The 17,811-nt window shown below is 52.8% G+C and overlaps 1 protein-coding gene across 1 annotated transcript in view; it reads left to right on the top strand.

The window, feature by feature from the left end:
* Positions 1 to 9,979: 9,979 nt before the first annotated feature.
* Positions 9,980 to 17,811, top strand: part of BACE2 (beta-secretase 2) — an 83,602-nt gene continuing 75,770 nt past the window's right edge. The window contains exon 1 of the mRNA XM_044250903.1: positions 9,980 to 10,270. Within this exon, the coding sequence (XP_044106838.1) occupies positions 9,980 to 10,270 (291 nt within the window). The remainder of the gene's footprint in view (positions 10,271 to 17,811) is intronic.

The following is a 17,811-nucleotide window of genomic DNA, read 5'->3' as shown; positions in this document are numbered from 1 at the left end:
GGACATCTCTAAGAGATCAGAGGGCAAGCCAGAGAAGCTCATGGTCGGTCCGAGCATGCTTGGGCAATTTAGGGCTGCCTGAGCCTCCCTCCCCTTCCTTTTCATTGTGGTATCCTAAAGGGATCTCCCCTCTGGGTCCTTGCCTTTCTCTAAGGGCCGTGCCAGACCAGAGAAGTCCCACACACTCAACAGGCAGTCCACAGGGGCAAGCAGGTCAAACACTAGGTCTCGTTACTGTCTCAGGAGCTCTTTTGCTCTCGGGGCCTCCTCCAAGCCCACCCAGATGATCCACTGTGGGCTGCTGCATGCTGAGCTTGTGGCTGGGGGTGGGGCTCTGTATGTGAGCTTGATGGGCATGTGGTTTCCTGGCCCACGTTGCTACTTTCTCAAGCAGAGATGAGAGAGATCTGAGCTGCAGAAGACCAGCTGGGGGCTCTGAAACCCCACTGAGCCCAAGACCCACAGGAACAGGTGTGACAGCGCAGAGACTGGCAATTTCTCTGCACTTTCTTCTTTGCCTCCTCCCCTGCGTCCGTTCTGCACTCTGTGTGCCTCCAACAAACTCATAAATCCCCACAGAGGACAGGCCTATTCCCCAAATGGCCCCTGTCCAATTCAAGCCCCTGCTTGAATTTGTCTTCCTCCAGACTTTTACTAGGAAAGGGACACCATCAAGCCTTTCCAAAGGTGACCAGAATAAATACAGCACATTAAAGAAGACGTGTGTGCCACTGAAGGCACTGTCTACAGCCACGGAGCCACTCCTGGTTTTGGCCACTCGGAGCTCCACCTGCCTTGGTGTTGGTATCAATTAGTTCAGACGATGCGAAGATGGAAGGCCGCGGGACAGCCGTGAACTCCAGAAGGACGCTGACTCAGGCAAAGAGGACCGCCCCCCCCAACCTGCGGGATCCTAGCCTAATGAGTCCTAGGCTCCAAGATGAGGACGGGAAGTGGTTCTCAGAGCAATGGGAATGGCCCAGCAGCTAGGTTACAGAGGTGGGGAGGCCATTCAGACAGATCCCTACAACCGAGGAAAGATGACACTGCAGGTAGGCCCTCCAAGTTCTTGGAAACACACAGCCGAGGAGCCAAGTCTTACCATCCAAGACATTTTCAGGGAAGCAAGTGTTAGCCCAGTGACTCCCATGTAACAAGCATGCCCACATGGGGGCCTCTGTGCCCCCATCTAAAACAATTAATTAAAAAAATACATGCCTAAGCAGAAAGAACCCTTATTTCGTGAACCACTAAGAAAAGGATATATTACCATTAACCCGTGACAAGATATTTTCTTATCACTTGGGGATTTCTGTTTCATACCTGTGAAAGGGATTGGAGCCCTATGTAGACATTCCTGTGTGAACGTAAAACACAGGTGAACAGATTGGTAAGTCATTCTTAACATTTTTCATGTTCCATTTTCATGAAACCATGTTTCATTCTTCAAACCATCCTGGACTCGGTGGTCAATATCCATGCTTTTCCATATAATATCACCCCATGTGCCAGGCAGGGATGGTCTCCTGAAAAGGGATGTCTTGGTTTCTGCTTGCTGGTATCATAAACCGCCACAGACTTCGTGGTTGGAACACACAAATTTTATCATCTGACCCTTGTATGACACGAGGTCAGAGGTCTCACCTGGGCCTCCGTGGGCCAAGGTCAAGGCATAGATGGGGTGGCTTTGATTCCCGATGGCTCTGGGGACAGTGGCTTTTCTCACCCTTGCAAGTTTCTCAGGCCACCTGCGTTTCGTGACTTGTGGCCCCTTCCTCCTTCAAACCTAGCCACACCGTATCGCTCTAACCAGAGCTAGGAACGGTTCTCTGGTTTTGAAGATGCACAAGAATAGACTGGACCCCACTGGGTAACCCACGATGCTTTGTTCATCCCAAGGGCCTGAACTTAGTCACATCTGCAGAGTCCCTCCTGGCACAGAAGGTAATGACTTGCAGACCCTGGGGGTTTGGATGTGGGCATTCTAGGAGGCCACTATCCCGCTTCCCACAGGACATTCCCGGCTCTGGTCTCCAGGGGACTCCCAGCCCCAGACGCCTTCTTGTAAGCATTCGTGGTGGGCTTTCTTGGCACTGCCTGCAAGCTCAGCAGAAAGTTTCAGACAACCCCCAAACTCACACACCTTTCACAAATGATGCTTCAGTTGTCTGGTAACTGGAATGCGGAGGGGAGTGGTCTTCCATCATGGCGACAGGAGTCCAGACCGAATTCGTCCCTTCACAGGTAACGGCGTCTGTGCCCCGGCTTCGGAGCGCTTAAAATGTGGATAGAATCAAGAGGTTATGGGATATGATTTAATTCTAACAAGGAGCCCCCCCCCAAAGCAAGTAGATAAGCCATACGGCTGAACAATGTCCGGGGACACCATCCATGCTGGATCTCTGAGAATGCACAGCAGAGGCGGGCACCCGACACACATGGAAGGAAATCTGAGTCTGGGAGCAACGGAGAGGTCCTGGGCACAGTCCCAGGGGCTGAGGCCAAATCAGAAGTTGATCCCAGGTCTCGGGGCTCGGGACTCGGGACTATGCACTTGCCATTGGTCTTTCTCTCCACACCGGCTGCAAGAGCGGGGTTGCTGGTGGAGAAACACGTGGGAACCTCCGTGACTGGGGAGCCCACCTCGCCCGGCAGAGCCTTCCCTGGTGGGTCCCAGCTGATGGAGTGTTGCCCTGATCGGCCCTATTTGCCCAGCCGCTGTGTTGCAGAGAGTGGACGGGCTTCTTGGTTGGGGGTACCTATTTCACACGCATGAGAGGTAGTTGGTATTTAAAGGGAAGTTGGAGGTGAGTTTTATCTCCCTCTGTCCTAAAGTGTGCCTGCTTAGTCATTTTAAGAAGGCAGCCTGCTTCAGGTGAAAGAACACAGCTTCGGGGGCTGACTCACCGGGGGCGAACCTGGCTCATCACCACCTGCTGGGATCTCAGGCCCATCTTCAGGGCTCTGGGCCCTGGCATTCTCCCGTGTGCCATGGGCAGAGGGAGCAGGCCCCAGAGTGGCAGAGAAGCCAGCAGCGTCCGTGGGAGCTCGGGGTTGCTGACCTTCACTGTCCTCCTAAGTGGGGACATCCGCCATCCCTGTTCTCACTGTCCAAGAGTCAGAATGAGGCCGGGTGTGTGACCGCGCGGTAGGGCTGGGCCGGCGCCAAGCCCACAGAAGGAAGGCCCCTGTCTGTCTAGCGCTCATGAGACCCCTCTGTCTACACTCGATGCTAACTTCTCCCTCTGTGCCGCCTGTCACCTCAGGGATTCCTGCGGCGGTCCACTACTTGTCTCCCAGTCTCGGGGCTCACCGCCCCCATCTCTCCTCCACCCGAGCTGGAGTGCTGTTTCCATAACGAACGTGAACTTGCCGCGTGTCCTGCTACGCGGTCCCCCTCATGGAAGGGGCTCCTCGAGAGGCAGCTCTAACATGGTCAGTGGCACAAGAGGGGGGCCTCGGCTTCGCCATTAAACGAGCCACGGGGATGCTGCCTATGGGATCTCCTGGGGGCTTCACCTTCTGGAGGCTCCCCAGGCAGGGGTTCTGGGATCCTCTCCAGCTAGACCATCCTGTGATCCTTCAGAAAGGCCACATGGCAGGGGAGGTAAGGAACACGGGCTCTGAAGTCTCCAGAATCGGAACCCCAGTCCCAGCACTCAGCAGTCAGGTATCAGTTCTGTGCCTCGGTTTCTCATCTGTAAAATGGGAATAATAATGGTACCTGCTAACAGAGTTATTAGGAAGATTGTATGTTTCACGGAGAATACTGACTGGCATGTTTTCTATCAACCCATATTGTTTTGAAAGAAATCTCATTTCATTCATAAATACCAGCACGTCTACCCTAAATTATACCTCTTCCACACACACATACACACACACTGAATACCATTATTACACCTAAAATTATTAATAATAATACCATAACATCATCCAACCAGTGTTCCAATTTCCCCAATTGTCTTATAACTAACTTTTCCTTTTTGTTCAATCAGAATTCAAGTGAGATCCCTCCATGACGACTCATTGATAAGAGTTTTGGGACTCTCTTGATCTATAGCAAAAGGCTGGCAAACTTTCTCTGTGAAGAATTAGACAGTAAATATTTTAGCTCTCCAAGCCAAATCGTCTCTCTTGCCACTACTTCAACACATGTGCATGGCTGTGTTTCAATAAAGCTTTATTCGCAAAAACAGGCAGCAGGGCTGAGCTGGCCCCCAGGATGTGATGTAGAGCCTTAGTCAGATTCAGGTTTGATTTTCTGGTGAGAACATTTCACTGGTAGCTCTGTGGACTTCCATCAGGAAGCACAGAACGTTGGGTGGTCTCTGTTTTGTGTGCAAAGTTATCAGCCATGTACGCTCGATGCCCCGATCTCTGAACTCATTAGGGTCTGCTCAGTGGTGACATGGCAGTCCCATTTCTTCCTTATTTATTAGTGGCAATCCTCCTATAAAGGGAAATTTCCCCTCATCAATTATTTGGTTATACTGAGGTAGAGCTTGTTGAGGGAAGTCAAGAGAATAAATGCTTGATTCTTTTCCTTTCTCTGCCAGTTTTTAAAAATAATGCGTTGGGCTCCCTCTCCGTCTTCAAAAATAATCGGTGTACTTTCTCAAAGAACATTATGAACGAATAGGTTTCAACATAATTGAAGTGTTTGGAACCCTTATTGTTACTACTTTTAATGGTGTTTGAATTGTCCCGGTTCTGTCCCAGCCCCAGACAGGGCCTCCAGAGTCTTTGGTCACATTCTTGCTTTCTGGTATGACAAAATGCTCTGGGGTGACCTTGCCCCGTTTCTTCCCCAGACCTGGAATCAGCCTTCTTGAGAGGAGGGGCACAGTTTGCTTTACAGGGAAGTGATATTTAGAAGCCCTAATGTAGGATCTGTGGGTGTTCATTGCATGTAGCCCTTTCCAGTAGACACAGCAAGGCTTATTCCTATTTTTTTTAAAGACTTGATTTATTCATCTGAGAGAGAGAGAGAACACAAACAGGGAGAGGAGCAGAAGGAGAGGGAAAGAGAATGGGAGGAAATCTCCACAGACTCAGTACTGGGTGCCAAGCCCAACGTGGGGCTCCATCCCACCATCCCAAGATCACGACCCAAGCCCAAACGGAGAGTCAGAGCTCAACCAACTGAGACACCCAGGCACTCCAAAGCTTGTTTTTTAAAATATGAACGATCTCAGGGCACCTGGGGGCTCCATCGGTGAAGCGTCTGCCTTCGGTTCAGGGCATGGTCCCGGGGTTCTGGGATCAAGTCCCACATTGGGCTCCCTGCTCAGTGGGGAGGGTGCTTCTCCCTCTCCCTGTGCCAGCCCCACCCCCACCGCTCATGTGCTCTCTCTCCCTCTCTTTCTTTCTCTCAAATAGATAAAATCTTTCATTTAAAAAAAAAAAAGAGGGGTGCCTGGGTGGCTCAGTGGGTTAAGCCTCTGCCATTGGCTCAGCTCATGATCCCAGGGTCCTGGGATTGAGCCCCGCATCGGGCTCTCTGCTCAGCGGGGAGCCTGCTTCCTCCTCTCTTTCTTTCTCTCTGCCTACTTGTCTGTCAAATAAATAAATACATTCTTTAAAAAAAAAAAAAGATCTTGGGAATATCTTCTGACATTTCCAAATCAATTCGTGGCTCCTGCATCTCTTCCATCTGATACCTGCTCCCCTTTCTCCCGTGCTCTACTTCCTGGTTCACCGGGGGAGCTTTTAAAACTCGCAGTTCTGGAGGCTGGTCCCAAACCAGCTGAATGGGAAGGATTCCCCAGGTGACTCGCTCAGCAGCCAGGCTTGGCTCAGAGGAACCAGCATGGAGAGCTGCCCAGGGGCCGGGTGGGAATGCAGGAGAAATGCTGAGCGGCCTGTCCCTTTGGGAGTGGAGGTTTGCAGGGTTAGGAGAGGCTGTCGTCGGAGGAAGAGGAGGAAAGGAGCCCAAGCAGCTCTTCCACCGAGTGCGGCTCTAAGGGGAGGGAGATAAGGGCCGGTAACCGGCAGAAGTGGGATGAAGATGGGTTTAAAAAAAGAGAAGTGGGGGCTGCAAGCGTGTTTGGAAGTTTCTGAGAAGGAAGCAGGCGGCAGGCAAAAAATGAAGCTACCGGAGAATAAAGAGACGAGCTGACGGGCTCTCAGGGGCCTCGGTGGCTTCCTCTTGCTGAGTGCGGGAGGCGCTCCGGCGGAGAAGGAGCCCCTGACTGAGTCTGCAGTCCAGGGCAAGGACCAGACCTTCCTCCAGTAGCCCGACACCGTACCTGACCCCGAGCAGTCATTACATGAGGAAAATGTAGATGCAAACGTAGAAACCGAAGACCGGACAAAACAGCAGGGCTCCAAGTACGCTCTGACCCTTGCGCGGGGCCTCTCAGCTCAGAACTGTTTTTATCATGATTCTGAAGTGTTGTCTTTTTCACTTTTGTTCGGTTCTATGTGCTGGATAGAATTTTCCAGAGGCTTCCAAACAGACTGAATGCAGAAGCCTATAGGAGAACCCAGCTGCCTTCCATTAAGCCGGATAAAGAGACTTGCAAAAATGCAAAATAACCATTCTTCTCGCTTTTTGAATAGATTAGTTTTCATTAAAATGTTATTTTATGTTGTTGTATAATGGGTTTATTGCATTATTTTTAAATGCATTGTTACATATTGTTAAAACATCTGTTTTAACCCCTAATTTGGTAACTACTGATAGATATGATCTATATAAATAAAAATTCCTTGGGGTCCTCCGCCTTTAAGTAATCTCTATATCCTATGTGGGACTTGAACTCATGACCCTGATATCAAGATCTGAGCTGAGATCAAGAGTGGGATGCTTAACCCACCGAGACACCCAGGGGCCCCATGGGGGGACCCCAATTTTTAAAGGGTTCTGAGACCCCAAATTTGAGGATTGCTGGTGTAAGAAGAGCTCAGAGCTAGCAGGGACAGCTGGTGAACAGCCAACACACGGGGGACAATCTTCCCAGCCACGCAGCACGTACTTCTGGAAGGATTCCCTGGTTGGCTCCTTGGACAGGACGCAAGAACCACGCTCACCGTCTGCTGTCCAGGACAGTTTTTTTTTTTTTTTTTTTAAGATTTGATTTATTTATTTATTTGACAGAGAGAGAGAGAGAGATTGATCATAAGCAGGCAGAGAGGCAGGTAGAGAGAGAGGGGGAAGCAGGCTCCCCGCTGAGCAGAGAGCCTGATGCGGGGCTCGATCCCAGGACCCTGAGATCATGACCTGAGCCGAAGGCAGAGGCCTCAACCCACTGAGCCACCCAGGCACCCCCAGGACCGTTCTTGGTCAGGAGGTTTGCTCTTTCCAAGGAGGATGGGCCAGTCTCACTTGTAGGCCCTGGTTTTTCTGAGTGGCCCAGGAAGTGCATGGCTGGGGGCCTCAGTGCATGGAGGGGGAAGGGGGCAGTTTGAAGAGGGTGTGTGGGGCGTGAGGGGTCCACCTTCTCCCCCTGTGTCCCTCCCCCTGCTCACCCATGCAATGGGAAGTGGCTTCTTTCTTAGAGAAGCTTCTGGAAGGATAAAAAGACTCTCTAATCCTGCCCCCTGAGAGGCCTGCCCCAGAGGGTCTGTCTTCCTTCCTTCTCTCTCTTTCCTTCCCTCCTTCCTCTCTCTTTCTTTCTTTCATGTTAGTCACCATACAGTACATCATTGGTTTTTGAAGTCATGTTTCGTGATTCATTGTTTGCGTGTGACCCCCGGTGCTCCCTGCAGTCTGTGCCCTCCCTAACCCCCACCGCCGGGCTCACCCATCTCCTGCCCCCCCTCAGAGAGAACACCTGGCAGGTGAAATGATTGTTTCCCAGACGCAGGCAGTGCCATTGTTCTGAGGGGTTAAGAACCACCATCCATGAACCCATTCATAAAACGAAGACGGCCAAGGGCACGGTCATCTGAGGCTGTCGCTTCAGCCCACGTTCTTTTCTGACAAGAGAGCTCTCCGTCCATGAAAACTACATGAGCTCTTTGGCAACTAGACTTGAACGCATCCGTTTTCCCGTAAACCTAAACCAGCCCTTTCAAAATGAAAAGTTCACAAAGACTCCTCACACTGGGTGGAGTCAGGAGCCCCGTGAAGGACAGACCTTAATTAGACTTGATTTTTTAAGTTTTCCCTCGTGGTTTTTAATTATTAGAGCAAATGTCTCTGATGTTGAACTTCACGCCAGGGAGCCCCAATGCCAAGGCCCTTAATAAATTCCATGCGCTTTTTCCAAGGTTATGTTCTTCCGAGAACTGTCTGCATGTCTTTCCGAACCCCTCAAGACTGGACACTAAGGAGTATAAATAATCATTCTTTAAAAATTATACTTCCTCTACAACCTTGAATTTGAAATGTGAATATATGAATATATGAATATAATAGGTCTGGAATTACTATGCAGATTTATGAGGATATCAATTTAGGTTATATCACAGGCCCAACTAGGCCTTTCATTTTGAGGCTGAGGATTTGTTAAAGCTGGGATAGAGTTTGGGGAAAACGTGATTCTCACAGACGCGACTGAAGCTCTCTGACATGGGGGTCCTTTGCAGAGTTAGACCTGATTCTGAAATTGAGAAGACAAGAATAAAAATCAAATCTTGAACAGAAGTAGCTGGAAATTACAGGGAGGAGTGAAGCTTTGCTCCAACCTTCCCACTGTTTCGAAGATGGGTTTGTTTGTTTTTTTTAAACAGCCAGCATAATTCAGCTGGAGGAGGTAGAGAGATTTTTCTGCTCCTTGTTTCAGTAGAAATCGATGGGCTTTAGCAGGTGCAGCTGTCCCCCCTGCGTTTAGTACCTCAAATAAAATCACCCTCCTTGTTTGCACGACTGATACTTCTTTGGTCTTCGTGTCCGCGGCTAAACAAGTATTAATTAGATAATCCGCCGAGGGCTGGCGGAGGGGGAGGAGACGGAGGGAAGGCAGCGGCCCAGACTTGGCCGCCCTGATTTGTGCATCGTGACTGCGAGTTGCTCGGCGGACGGAGGGAGTCCTGGGGGAGCTGAAGGAGCGGCTCCGGGCAGCTTCTCATCGGCCTTACGGACGGTCCTGGGGAGGAGAAGCCCAAGTTCAAAGCCAGCGGCGGACACCACCTCCCGGGAGGTGACGACGGGCGCCTGGGGGAGCCGAGGCCCCCTCCCCCTCCCAAGATTTCTAGGGAGAGGTCTTGAAAGCTCTCGCGCTCTCCCTGGCCACCCCCAACCCACCCCCACCCCCAGCCGCTAGGGGCCGAAGTGGGGAGAGGGGAGAGGGAATGAGCAGGATCCGGGGTGGGGGCGGGGGCTCAGCGCACTAGAAATGCCCAGAGACGCAGCCAGACTCGGGTGGGTGTAAGTGCGGCGGGGATGAACTTAGCGAGGGCAGGCGCCGACTCCCGAAGATGCTCGCGGCTCTCTGACGATTCTCTCTTCTCCTCTCCGACCCTCAGGTCACCCCCCACCGCTGCGGGGCTCCCTCGCACGCGGGGCCACAGGGCCGGTTCAGGCCCTCGCTGCCCCTTTAAGGGTTCCCGAAACTTTCCCCCTGGTATCAGATGAGCCTCGTCACATCCGTTGGCCGTAGCAGCGGGGCGCATTCCGAGGAAATTCAGGACTCGAGTTTCCCGGTGAAGAGGCGCGGCCCCACACCAGCGAGAGCGGGTAGGGCGCGCCCGGTGCGCTCCGGCGGACCCAGCGCTCCGCTGTGACCTTGGCCGCGGGGGAGGGGCCCGGCCCCTGCGGGGCAGCCGCCGCCCGCCAGAGGGGGCAGCGGCGACCAACTTGCTCAAGTTGGCGGCGCGGGCTGGGGCGGCTCCGGCTCCGGCGCCTCCTCCCGCTTCCCCGGTCCTCCTCCCGCGGCGCTCCTCCCAGCGGCCGCCGCCCGCCCGGTGCGCGCCTAGCCCTGCCCGCAGCCCCGCACCGAGCCGCCGCGCCCCCGCCACCACCGCCACCGCCGCCACCAGCGCCGGACGGGACGGGCCGGGCCGGGCGCGCCCCCCGGGCCCCGCAGCGGGCATGGGCGCGCAGGCCCGGGCGCTGCTGCTGCCGCTGCTGGCCCAGTGGCTCCTGCGCGCAGCCCCGGCGCCGGCCCCCGCACCCCTCACGCTGCCCCTCCGCGTGGCTGCGCCCACCCCCGGGCCCGGGACCCCCGCCGCGCCCCGCGCTGCACCCCAAGCCGACGGCCTGGCGCTCGCTCTGGAGCCCGCCGGCGGCGCAGCCAACTTCTTGGCCATGGTGGACAACCTGCAGGGGGACTCCGGCCGTGGCTACTACCTGGAGATGCTGATCGGAACCCCCCCGCAGAAGGTAGGTTGGCGGGCGCTCGCTCACCCAGCGGACCCGCGCCCCACCACCCCTGCGGTCTCCCAGGCTGCAGCCGCGGGTTTTCCGGGGTTCGGGGGGAGCGCCCAGCGGAGCGTGCGCGCGGTTTAGCGTCGCCCCCGACCACACCTCGGTAGACCAGAGTGGAGACACGCCGGGGGGGTCCCTTCGCGCCGGGAGCGGGGCGCGCGCCCTGGGGACGCGGAGCGCCGACCGTCCTGCCCCGGGCTCAGTCGAGGGTGTGCGCGAGTGTTTCACAACTTGTTAGTCCTCCCCTCCGAGCGGCGGTGCGGCGAGCGCCTCCAACGGGCAGCCCTTCTGGCGAGTGGGGAGCCGGCACCGTGGGCCTCGGGCGCGATGCTGTGGCTCCTGGGGGCTCACCTTGGATGCCCGATCTCCTCCCCGCCCTCCCACCCCCTTGCTGTCTCATTGCTACGGGGGTTGGTGGCCGGCTCCGGAGGCGCAGTGCCTGGAGTGGGATCTGTGCGCGAGCCCCGCCGAGCAGCCCAGTACGCGGAGGCTCCCTGGCTGCGGGCGGAGGGGGCCGCGTGGCCGCCGCGCGGCTCTGCTCTCCCAGAGTTGGCTCGTCGGCTTCCTCCCGCCCGCCCAGCCGCCCAGCCTCTCTGCACCGAGCCAGCGTCTGCACACGTGTGTGTGCAATGTACTAAATGCGGTCCAGCTCCTGCGGAAAAATCCAGGCTGAGTAAGGCTTCCGGGGACCGAGTGGCCTCCTGATGACCAAATAAAAATAAAACCCAGCAGCCTTCTTTTTATTTTAATCTGATTTTATTTATTAGCACTTCTTGTAGCACGAAACGAATGCCCCCCCCACCCCCACCCCCGGCTCAGTAATCTTAAGAGAAACAATTCCCGAAGTCGATTTGGTCCCCCCCCTTTCCACGTTTACCTGATCTAAGTGTGATTTGAAGTCAGGTTTTTCTTATCAATTGAGTACAGTCCCAAGATACTTTGTTTTTATTTTTAACATTGTCATTTGAGTTTCAATTCAGCTATGATTCCCCCATAAATAGAACATACTCATGACTTTGGTGTAATTCTAATTAAATTATTCAAGACTTGCTTAAGAGGAAAGAGGCGCCATGCTAATTCTTTTTAAAAAAAGAAACTCTACTGAGTAACTTCTATACTTGCTTAATTAGTCTTTTTAAAAAAAAAAAAAAAACCCTCCAGAAATGTGTTCTGCTCAACACTTGAACTCTGGTTGCCTTTCCTCTAAGCCTTGCCTGCCCGGGTGGATGGTGGGCAGGGAGGAGGAGGGTGTCAGCTGAGGGAGCTTAACTTGACCGCAGGGGTGTGGTTGCTGGTCAGAGGGGCCACGTGAAGACACGCGCTCCTGGTGAGAACCTGCCTTCCCAAGATTTCCCAGTATTTTGTGGATGACCCTCTTTTGTGGCCCAAGGATGATCTTTCAAACAGGAAATGACTCTCCGTTTATGAAATATGTGCTTTGTGGGGAAGTGCTCTTGTTAATTTTTGAGTGGAAGGGAAGTCTTTGTACTAAAGTAAAGATTTGGGCACTTTGGGCACTGTGATAAAAGGGGTCCTTGATGGGCGCCTGGGTGGCTCAGTGGGTTAAGCCTCTGCCTTCGGCTCAGGTCATGATCTCAGGGTCCTGGGATCGAGTCCCGCATCGGGCTCTGCTTAGCAGGGAGCCTGCTTCCCTCTCTCTCTGCCTGCCTCTGCCTACTTGTGATCTCTGTCTGTCAAATAAATAAATAAAATCTTTAAAAAGAAAAAGAAAAAGGGGGTCCTTGATATCTCCCTCCAGAGAAGACAGGAAGGGGGGAAGAAAAAGCCTTAAGAGAAGGGGGCGGGGAATGGGAAGATTTCTCTTGGGCTCTCAAAAAAAAAAAAAAAAAAAAGCCTTTCATAAATAATACCTTTTCTTTATTAATTAATCCAGTGACCTTTATTTTATTATTTTTTTTTTTTAAGTAAGCTCTAGGCCCACTGTGGGGCCTGAACTTAACCTCCCGGAGATTGAGAGTCACGTGGTCTATGGGCTGAGCCAGCCAGGCATCCCAGTGACCTTTATTTTAAAATGATGAAGTTTAATTAACAGGATTGTATTGCATGCCTACTGCTTATATCTTTACCTTGGCCAAGGAGGTAGTTCATTCAAGGTTATTTCTCAGTTAAAGATGAGCATGTTTCCAGGGAAGGCTGTTTTTAACAATCCAGATTTAATTTTTACATTTGACGGGGAATGAAATATTCTGTTCCTCCTTCTTGGCCTGATTTAGTAATAAGTTGTTTTATAGCAAAATCCGTGCGTACGATCTCTCCAAAGGCCTACTATAAACTCTTGGGTACTAGAGACAAGCACATTGGGATTCATTTCTTCCCTCTCTCCTCCTGAAATGTCTCTGGCCACCAGCAAGGTATTCGCCGCAGGCCCTGGGGTGACTTCTGAACTCGGAGTGAGGTTTCCTGCTCTATTAACGGCCAAGAGTTATGCATTTATTCTTTGCTGATTCTCCTAAGCCTAAAATAAAACTTGCTTAGGTGGAGAGAAAAATGCAATTGTAAATTCAGGCATTAAATAACCAAGAATTTTTGGAGAGGTAACAGTCCCCAGCCGTGGGGAGGGCTCCCCTCGCGTCAAGCGCCGTGCCGTGGGGGTGTTGTCCTGGGGGGATCCTCACAACCACCCCACGGCTCTGATACCCATTTAGGGGCTGGGAAAACAAGCGTGGAGAGGTTGAATGACTGGCCCAGGGAGTAGGACAAGAAAGCGGGAGAGCCAGCAGTGACAGCGAGTAGTCCACGTGGCTGGGCTCCAGAAGCTAGGAGGCTAGACTCCACTGGGCATATACCTGCCTGCTCCCTTTCTTCCCTGCTTCCTTTTCTTTCCCCCTTTTTTCTTTTTAAGATTTATTTATTTATTTGACAGAGAGCACAAGCAGGGGAGCGAGAGGGGGAGGGAAAAGCAGACTCCCGGCTGAGCAGGGAGCCCCAGGTGGGGCTCAACCCCAGGACCCTGGGATCATGACCTGAACCAAAGGCCAATGCTTGATCGACAGAGCCAGCCCAGCACCCCTATTTTTCTCTTTTTAAACAAAATTTGGCCTTTAACTACCCTATCCAGGGAGAGATCCCTGGACCTTAAAGCCCAAGGTGTTAGGGACCTAATGGGTGACCAACGATGGACTCCAGCCCCGCGCTGCCCTGGAGCCCTTCCCTCCCTGCAGGGCAACCTGCTGATCGTTGGCTACAGGGACGCGTGGGAGAGGGAAAGGTCAACAGGACCAGCGCCGCCCAGGCCCCCGCTCTCCTGTGGGAAAACCCCACTGTTGGACATGTGCTCGTTCCCTGAATGCTTACACCAAGAACTGGGGAGGGGGGTGGTCAGTCGTTCTGCCTGCCACCGCTGAAGACATCACAGGCATGTGCCCCGAAGCCCGTGCGAGAGCAGGGCCACGTTGGCATGGAGATGAGTGCCAGGTGTTCGATACCATCACGTGACTCCTTGTGAACAGTAGAGAACCAGCAGCCGCTTGAACCATGCAATTTGGTCTTATTAATAATAATAATGGTGTTCTAAAGTGATTATAATTATAGCAATTTCCATTATTTTAAAAAAAGTCTTTCACCCTGACGCAATCAATCTGCCTGGAAATGCTAAGGGTCTGCAGCTCTATACCTTGTAATGGCCTCAAAAAGCCCTTAGGGATTTCTGTTGAAAGATTTTCTGTCATCTCCGCTAATACGGAGGAAACAGACGGCAACACGATTTTCGTGTTTAAACATTCTACTGTAAGGAGCTAAGAAATTATTTTGGGGACTCACATTTTAATCATGGCGCATTGGCTTACCACTTCTTAGTACACAATTGTTTGGAAGACTTTGGATTGAAGATATGTGCCAAGTATATGCAATTTAGGAGTTTGTCTTTTTTAGAATAAGCAATCCAGTGTCCCTAAATTACATGAAACTCACTGCAGGCGAGGCTGGAAAAAGGAAGGCGATGGGCACCAAGAATAAACTTGATGGAACGCAGCGAGATGGTAAAGACGAAGGACAATGGGAAGGGAGAGATGGCGGGGGTTCGAAGAACAGGAAAGTAGAGCAAGGTTCCCCCCAGCTCCTGTGAGTGGCACATGGTAGCGGCGACTCTGAGCTTCGTGGAGGAATTCAAGATGCAGGTCCTCCTTCAGAAGGCAGAAAGGCCAGGCCGAGGCACCTGCTGAAAGCACCTTAGAGGGACAGTCTGAGAAGTCACTAACAACCGTTAATATTAACAGCTAACTTTTATCCCAGGCTACTGGATGGTGGGTACCATGCTAGGCTTTTGCACAGATCACCTCATTTATTCTCCGAACAGCCCTAGGAAGGATGTGGAAGTTGTGCGACTTAATTATCAGACGGAGAGAGCAGAGCACAGAGAGGCCCAGTAATCTGTCCAAGGTCCCCTGGTGAGTAGCAGAGCTGGGGTGTCCGTCAGGGAGGTCTGCCAGTTCCGTCCTGCAGACCCAGCCCTTCGCTCCTGCTCCCCTTGTGCACTTGGACTTTAAAAAAACAAACAAACAAAAAACCATTTTCATTCACCTGCGGAGGACTTGGGTGTGGCCGGAAGCATCCCGGATGCTGGTGGCTTTACACCGGTGATGGCAGTGGGCAGGTGATCCAACTGTGCTGCCTTTCCCTTATTGGTTGGAGATCTTTTGAGCTTTTAGCCTCCTACAGCCGCTGTCACAGATCCCACAAAGCAGGTGACTTAAGTCAACAGAAGTATATTCTCTTGCAGTCCTGGAGGTCAGTCACCCCGAGGGAGATGCTGCCAGGGCCCTGTCCCTCCCCTGACTCTCCCAGCTTTGGTGGCTGCCTGGAGTCCTCCTCCCCGTTCCGCGGCTCCAGGCTGTATCTCTCCGGTCTCTGTGTCTGTCTTCAAATGAAACCCCCCCCCCACCCCGTGTGTAAGTCTCTAGGTCCAAACTGGCTTCTTAAAATGACACCTGTCATTGCATTAGGGTTCACCCCGGTCCGTTCTGACCTTATTCAGCTTCGTTACAACTGTAGAGACAGAGATTAGGATTTCAACCTATTTTTTTTTTATAATGCATTTTAGGGGCACCTGGGTGGCTCAGTTGGTTAAGCATCTGACTCTTGGTTTCTGCTTAGATCTTGATCTCAGGGTCATGAAATCAAGCTCCGTGTCAGCCTCCGTGCTCAACACGGAGCCTGCTTTTCCCTTTCCCTCTGCCCTTCCTCGCCACTCCTGCTCTTTCAAATAAACAAAATATTAAAAAAAAAAAAGACTCTAAAGCATCCATCACTCCTCTTTACTGAATACGTTTGATAGAGACAGACCTTTCTCCTCTAGTATGTCTTCCTGTCCCATAACACTTTCTTGACTTCGGATGTCCTCCGTTGAAGACAGGTGGGCATAACCTCATCCGGGCTCTCTGTTCCTCCTAGAACATTGCTGGCCCCTCTAAACTAAAAACCAAAAGGGGGAGCTTAAGGTTGGTTCTTGTCGTGTTGGACCCGAGGACAGACGTTTCAGGACAGCGTTTTCCCTTCCCGCTGGTGCCTGGCACCGTGCCTTGGGGTTCGTAGCTCAGACAGAATGGAATGGGTCGGCCTTTTGTGTCCGGATTCAGGGTCCACCTAGGCTAAAGGTCGGGGTTGGAGGCTGCTGACCTTTGCCCCAACCCAGGCAGGGTGTGGCGGGAGTACACAGGTCCATGGTGATGGTGGGCACTTCTGTCTCTAGCCGGACAGCTCCTCCAACCACCAGCAGTGGGGCCCCTGCTCACGCTCGGCTCCATGGCCCGACATCCTGGATTCCTCCGCGCGCTCTGTTCTTCTTGCCCAGCCTGGGCTTGGTGTGGCTTAGTGCACGTTGGTGACGAGGGACATTATCTAGGAAACCAGTGCAGCTGCGAGGCAGGTGGGTGGCCCAGCTTGCCTTCTGTGACTTCGTGTATATACGTTCACGGGCAAAATGTGAGTAAGGGTGTATAGCCCGTATTCCGGGCTAGTTTCCTGAGCCGTGGAGAATGTGCGTGATTCACAGTTGGATGGGCTGTCGCTTGGCGCCCCGTTGGCCCCTTCTGGTCCAAATGGACTATTTGATTTTTTGCCTGTTGCTGTTCAGTTGCTTTTTTGCTCTTGGAATTCTCAAAGAGGAAAAAAAAAATACTCTTGGTGTAACCAAGTGAAAGAAACAAAACTGGTGTAACCGCATTTAGGAAACTAGGAGGTTTGTTTATGGGTTAATGTGTGCTAGCCAACACAGGTCCCGGGTTGGACATTTTTGGATTTTTATTATATGGTGCGTCATATATCTGTACCTGGAAATACACAGTCTTAGCATTTCCATTTGAGAAAGATCAAGAGGACTGTCGGAAGAGTACAGCGAGGGCTGCCCTGGGCAGCTTCATCATTCTGCGGAGCCGTAAAGGCTGTGGGAAACCTCTTTCCTTCCCTTTCACACTAGACCGGGAATGGCCCAGCGGGAGGATTTATACCTGGTCTCGCTCAGGCCAGGCTCGTGCTCCCACTGCTGAAGCCCTCCGGAGCCCGCACTGGATAGATGGCCTCAGTCGGTGGTGGGCAGGGGACTACCTCAGGCTGCCAGCCATGCAGACCCGCTGCCTGGAACAAAACAACAAAGCCAAATGCCCCAAAATCCCCCAAACCCAGCCCCAAGCCAGCCCCTCAGAAAGTGGTGACATGGGGAAAGCATGGAGGAGAACACTGAATCAGAAAGTCTTCCAGGCAGCAGAGAGGTTGGGACAATCAGGACCCTTGCCGGAAGGGACGCTGCTGCTTGGGGAAGGTGGATGTGGATTCCCGAAGCGTCCGTGGGCCTCCAGAGCCCTTTCCGTGACATCAGGCTGCCCCCTGGAAACCAGAAGCCTCTTCCAGTCGGACAAGTTGCTGGGAAGCCGGCTGAACTGCACTCATTTGGGAATTGGGTGTTTGGGTGCTGATCCCGGAGGTGGGGCTTGCTGAGTGCTTGGTGTGGGAGAGCCTCTTGGCGCCTCATTCCTCAGTTTGTAAATTAGGAGATTGGACCGGGTGACCTGAGAGCCTTGCTAGGACTTGAACCCGCAACGGCTATGATCTGTTGTAGTTCGGAGTGCTTTCAGAAGTTCGGATTTTCAGCCGGTGTGTGCAGGCAAGTCACCTAGATGTCTGTCAAAATGCAGAATCGATCTCGGTGTCCTGGGAAGGGCGGAGGGGCCAGAGGAGAATGGGTACTGCAGGCTCCCCGGTCCCTGCTATAGCTTTTGTCCCCAAGCCCAGCAGGCCTAGGAAGGACTAAGAGTGCCTGCTACAGCAGTTAAACACTGTTTCCCGGGATCCAGCCCAGATGGACCAGATGAGACACTGGGCCTGAGAATCTGCATTTTTACCATGCCCTCCTGGTGCCCCACCCCCACCCCCCATCAGTCGCTCGCCACCCGTCCATGGATGCTGTTTGGGAGCCACGAGAGAAGCCAGATCTTCTGCTCCGTGGTTCCCTGCGTGGAAGGGGTTGGTTCTTTTATCTTCCT

Source organism: Neovison vison, chromosome 6 (genome assembly GCF_020171115.1).
Source record: "Neovison vison isolate M4711 chromosome 6, ASM_NN_V1, whole genome shotgun sequence".
Lineage (NCBI taxonomy): Eukaryota > Metazoa > Chordata > Mammalia > Carnivora > Mustelidae > Neogale > Neogale vison.
This window is presented reverse-complemented; position numbering and strand designations above follow the sequence as displayed.